The 5,738-nt window shown below is 48.8% G+C and overlaps 1 protein-coding gene across 1 annotated transcript; it reads right to left on the bottom strand.

The window, feature by feature from the left end:
* Positions 1 to 236: 236 nt before the first annotated feature.
* CRYBB1 (crystallin beta B1) lies at positions 237 to 5,253 on the bottom strand. The gene is made up of 3 exons (XM_028486738.1): positions 5,109 to 5,253; positions 2,420 to 2,562; positions 237 to 494 (listed from the first exon to the last, which is right to left on the bottom strand). Exons 1-3 carry the CDS (start codon positions 5,247 to 5,249, stop codon positions 311 to 313), a joined length of 468 nt encoding a protein of 155 aa, XP_028342539.1. The 5' UTR covers positions 5,250 to 5,253; the 3' UTR covers positions 237 to 310.
* Positions 5,254 to 5,738: the final 485 nt, after the last annotated feature.

Raw genomic sequence — 5,738 nt, 5'->3', positions numbered from 1 at the left:
GGCAAGTCACTTTCCCTCTCTGAGCCTCAATGTCCCCACTTGTTAAATAGGAATAATTATATAATACCGGCCTCCTAGAGTAGTCCAAAATACACACTAAGAGAACGTAAAGAACTTAGCAGTGCTCACTGTTTTGATTACTATTATAATTATCAAGACAGAGGAAGTCACATGCCAGCAATGACAGGGGACCTTGAGGTATCCATCTGTTCACAGACCCAGGAGACATTTTGGCTTCAGGAACTTTTATTTGCATGGGGAAGATGAGCCTCCGGAAGGGTGGGCCACGAGAGAAGAGTGGTGTGTAGACTCACTTGGGGGGCTCAGCAGCCAGGACGGGGAAGCAGCCTTCACGGTGCCACTGTCTGTCACGCAGGCGGCGCACAGCCTGCATCTGTGGCTGGAAGGCTCCCCACTCATTCCAGTGCCGGAAGTCACCAGGCTCCAGGAGATACTGGTACCCGCGGTAGCCAGGATACTGATAGCCGACCCAGCTGGTAGGAAAGCAAGGACAGCGTGGAGATGGCTAGCCTCACTACCTGGCACTTGGACCCCCACCTGGACCAGTCAGTTCTCCATCCATCCATCCATCCCCGCAGTCTGCTCTCCATCCCTCACCTGTGAGGGTTTGGGCTTGGGTTCACCAGGGGCTCCTCTGTCCTGGCTTTGCCCCTTCCTGTTGGCTTCCTGCTGGCTTTGGCCAGTGATCTCACCTCTCTGACAGATCTCAGTTTTCTCCTCTAGAAAGTGGGGATGGTCATGGGAGCTGGTTTATTAGGGTGTTTGGGGGCCAAATGGGAAAATGCATCTAAAGTACTCACTAAGTGGGTTACATGTACATGGTAGGCAGGTTAATACACATCCCACTGAAAGTGGTGACCCAGAGCTCAGAGAACAGGATAAAAGGGAGTGAAGAGAGGGCTTGGGGACTGGTTAGCAATGAGGCAGACAAGAAACGGGAGTTTTGTTTCAAAAACTGGTTTCCTTTGTATGAAAGTGAATTTGCATGTAGTGGTTGGGAACACACATTCTGGTATTGGATAAAATCGGTTCAAATCCTAGCTCTGCCATTTACTAGATAGATGACTTATCAGAACACCAGCTTGCTATCTGTGAAGTGGGCATGATGACATACCTGCCTCATCAGTGTGTTGTAAAGACTCAATAACTATTCATTGAAAGTAGTTAGGGCAGTGCTTGGTCCACAGTAAGCACTTAATACCAGTTATTATCCATGATTTATTTCTAATTCTGTCCTTGCCTCTGCTGGGAGGGTCTTTCCAGGCCTCTCCCAGACCCCCTGCCCATCTTTCAAAGTCTGATTTAAGTTCCAGCCTTGCCAGATAAGCCTCGGACCCGCCCTCCACTCCAGCACACATACCCCGGTCCCAAAAACCTTCCTTCCTCCTCTGACCTCCTGTGGGGAGCATCTCTTACCTATTATGGTCGGACATCATCTCACAGGTGTACTGACATCTCCCTGCTAGACTGAGTAAGCCCCCTGAAGGCAGGAACTGGCCCTTCTTCATCTCTGCCTCCCCCAGTGAGCTGAGCACAGAGCCTGGCTCACAGGCAATGTTTAGTAAATTTCAGATTGCTTGAACGCAGGGATACTGGGTTTCAGGGAAGGAGAAAAGAGCAAGAAAAAGGTCAGAGCCCTGACGGTGTTACAAGAGCTCAGAAAGAGTCTGGGGTGGAGAGGTAGACACTTTACATTTGCCTAGAGGAGACCAGGGGTGTCTGGCATGGTTGTTTGGAGGCAGGGGGATGGATAAAGTGACCTCCTTCAGGTATCTGGCCCTTCCCTGTGTTCTCATGGACATGGGGACGTGGGGCTCTGTTTTGAAAGCTTCAAATCCTGAGAGTTCAGAGCAGAAGGAGTCCTTCGGAATAAGGAGTCTGCTGAGCCCATTGTATAGATGGTAACACTGAGTCACAGAGAGGGCATGTGGCTCACCCAGGTCCCACAGCGCATCAGTGATGGGGTTAAGGCCCTTTCATTACACAGTCTCACCTCTCAGATGTCATTATACTCATGTCCCCAGAGGCTCCGATTTCCCTGAATATTCCCTTTCCCTAGACACATCCAGACTCATCTACTCAGGTCAACTCTGCCCCTTGTACTTAATTATTCCTCCAACCCAAATACAGGGTCAGAAGCCCCTATTCGCTCCGTCTTCCCACTTTTTAGAACAACTTGCTAGGTCTGTTCACATTGACATGTAGTTCGTCAACAAATGACTCCACTCCCCAGTGGGATGAAGCTCTCTTTGTGGAATCCCAGCCACTGGCACAGAGAGAATTTAGGAGGAGACGGGGCCTATCCTGTATGTCTGACGTCACACCCTGTAAGGGGAACGGCGTCCGAATCTGTCTGAGCTTGAAGCAGGGGATGAGGGCCCGCAGGAGGGATGCTTACGTTCCGCTGGAGACCTTCACGCTGCCCACGCGGTCACAGAAGCCGTAGACCCAGAGACTGGGCACATCGTCCTCCTGGATCTCCATGGTGTTGCCCTTGAAGTTGGCACCTTCAAACAGGCAGAGCTTGTGCTCCTGGGCGTCCTGGGGAAGGAGAGACTGGGTCAGGGCTGTGAAGTATGAATGGGGCAAAGAGAAGTGACTTAGCAGGGCCATCTGGGTATGGAAAGAGAGAGCGGAGTCTGCTCAGGCCACCATGGCACTCGCCCAGGATTGCAGCTGTCCAGCCTCGAAGCGCCCTCCTCGTCTGGGAAAAGGGGGCGTCCGCCTCTACTTCCTGGAGTTAATCCATACAGAGCACTTAGCATGATGTCTGGCATACATACACCAAGTGCTCCAAGCAAATTTATTATTTTTATTATGATGATCAGGGATGCAGAGGCTCAGAGAAGTCAAGGTTCTTGATCAATGTCACACAGCCAGCGAAGGGCAGAACCTTCCAGAGAAGTGTTTCATTCCTCCCATCCCATCTTGCACCCTGTTCCCTCCCACTCCCTCTGCTGCAGCCACAATGGCCCTATTTTAGTTCCTTGGTCCCACTCACTCCATCTTCATTCCAGGAACTCTTTCCTAACTGTTCCCTGGGAGGCTGTTCACGTGGCTGACTCAGTTCCCATCCTTTGCAAGCCGTCTCTCCTGATCACCCCCGACCACTCCCACCCCCTCTTCCCCAGCATCAGAGCCCCGGTTTCCTCTTCCCCTCTCCTAGCACACTGTATGGCCCCCGTGCAGCACGTGCAACAGTTGTTCGCCATTACACATTGATTTTTGTGATTAGGTTTTCAGTAGCTGCCTCCCACGAGGGCAGGGACCTTACCTGTCCCAAGCACAGCTGCACACCCAGAGCCTATGACACAGCCTGGCAGAAACACATCAATGTGTTTGTGGTTGAATGAATGACTGTAGGTGCAAGATGGCTGAGATAGAGATCCCTCTAACTTTCCAGGAGAGAGGGCTGGAAAGGAGTCAGGGAATCAGCTGGCAGGGAGTTGGAGCCACCCAGGTATGAGAGAAGATGGGCCACATTAGGATGGTGGCAGAGATACAGAGGAGGAATTAGACCAGTGGCTTTCAGCCCTGGCTACCCAGAGACTACCTAGGAGGCCTGAAAAGATATCAGTGCCTGCGACTTAGCCCCAGAGATGTGGATTTAATTGGTCTGGGGTGGGGTCCAGGCATTGGGAATTTTTTCTTTTTTCTTTTTTTTAATATTTTACTTTTATTAGAGTATAGCTGATTTACAATGTTGTGTTAGTTTCAGGTATTCAGTTACACATACATATATTCACTCTTTCTTAGATTCTTTTCTCATATAGGTTATCACAGAATATTGGGTAGCGTTCCCTGTGCTATACAGTAAGCCCCTGTCAGTCATCTATCTTATATATAGTAGTGTGCGTGTGTTCATCCCAAGCTCCTGTTTTTTCCCTCCCCCTCAGGGATTTTTTCCTAATAATATATTTTATTTAAGCAAATGTGTCTAAATTATGATGATTTCAATATGTAGCCAACGTGGCAGTATTAATGAGGTATTTTACATTCTTAGTTTTCTTTTTTACTATGTATTCAAAGCCTGGCATGTATGTTACACATCTCCATTCAGACTAGCCAAGATTCAAGTGTTTAACAGCCATATATGGCCACTATATTGGACAGCAAGGCTCTAGAAGCTACTGGAAATGCCCTAGCTTATCGCTCCTCCAAACAAGGTCCGTTGACATAGACTGCCTTGTAAGGACCATTGACTGAGAGATTTCTATGAATTCTTGCAAAGGGTCCTTTATGAAGGCAGATGATTCAGCCTCGATTTGAGAAAAACATTAGGAGTAAGCGGAATGGATAATCCATTAAGATAAGTTTGGTGAGGCCAAAACAGCTGGCTGTGGGCACCTGATAGCCCCAAATGGACATGCATGAAAACTCTTCACGAAAATTCCCATCTCAGACGGCAGAAGTTGGTTACCAACAGACACGAACATTGGTGAGTGAAGATGTGGCTGGTTCATGAATCGTCATCAAAATAATTCTAGAAAAAACCTGTGATTGGCTTGGTGATAACTCCACCTGTTTTGGCTTTGAGTCTTCTTGAAGTTATGCTACTTCCTTTAGTTAAACATTATAAAGGGGCTAATTCAGTATATAGTCTTATCATCAGGATAAGGTGCCTTTCATGGTGCCTTTCTACAATATCCCTCTTTTCAGCTATCACACGAGCTTCAACCTGCATGTCTGATGATTTGGATGGACCTTGGGATTTTTCGAAGCTCCCAGGAGTGTCTAATGTGCAGTCAGCAATTAGAAACATTCCACAAAGAGAGTCAAGGAAAACAACAACTGGGAGGTTCAGTCCACTCTTGACAGCAGCAGAGAAGGAAAAAACTAGGTTCCATTTGCCCTGGGCTCCTAGTAGGAGCTGGACACACGATGAGTGTATCAAGGGTGCCTTATGAATTGTTGAGCACAAGAGCCATTGCCCTTGGACAACTCAGAGGTCGCTGCGCCTCCCTGCCCACCATTCCTTCTTTATTTTTCTTGCTCACCTGACTCCTTTGCTCTCCTGGCCATCAGACCTCACGCTTGCTCCTGCCCTGCCGCACTAATCCCCCAGGCCCGGCACAGGAGCCACTCACCATCCTGATGGGTCGGAAGGACATGAGCCGGTCGCTGCGGTAGCTGCTGGACCACGTGTCCCATCGTGGGTACTCGCCCTTCTCCAGGATGAACATCTCCCCCCGGAAGTTGGACTGCTCAAAGGCAACCCAGCTGGACATGAGAGAGATGGGGAGGGCGGGGAGAGTCAGGAGGGCCAAAGGCAGAGAGGAGAGGAATCGTTAGCAGAAGCCCCTCCCCCTACTTGCCTTCCGATCTTCCCCTTACAAGGCAGCCCCAAAGCCGGTGGGTTTGATCCCAGGCTATGCCACTCACTGGCTGTGTGACCACAGGCAAGTTGCTTCACTTCTCTGAGCCTCGGTTTCCTCATCTAATACACCTATTTTCTTGAAGTTGGTGAAGGATTAAATGAGACAATGTGTGTAATTATACGAGCAAAATGTTTCCCCAGATGTAGGACTTACACATAATTTAAGGTTTATAAGGACTTGGGAGAAATAACACATAAGAAGACATTTTTTAAGAAACGGATTCCAGCTAGGAGAAAGTCTTTGTTGGATACTAATGTGTCTTTAACACTTACTAATCTCTCTTTGTAGCAAAGGAAGAACAGGCCACCAGCCCAGAGCCTTGAGCAGGCTATTATACTG

The sequence above is a fragment of the Physeter macrocephalus genome, unplaced genomic scaffold (genome assembly GCF_002837175.3).
Source record: "Physeter macrocephalus isolate SW-GA unplaced genomic scaffold, ASM283717v5 random_1094, whole genome shotgun sequence".
NCBI classification, from domain to species: domain Eukaryota; kingdom Metazoa; phylum Chordata; class Mammalia; order Artiodactyla; family Physeteridae; genus Physeter; species Physeter macrocephalus.
This window is presented reverse-complemented; position numbering and strand designations above follow the sequence as displayed.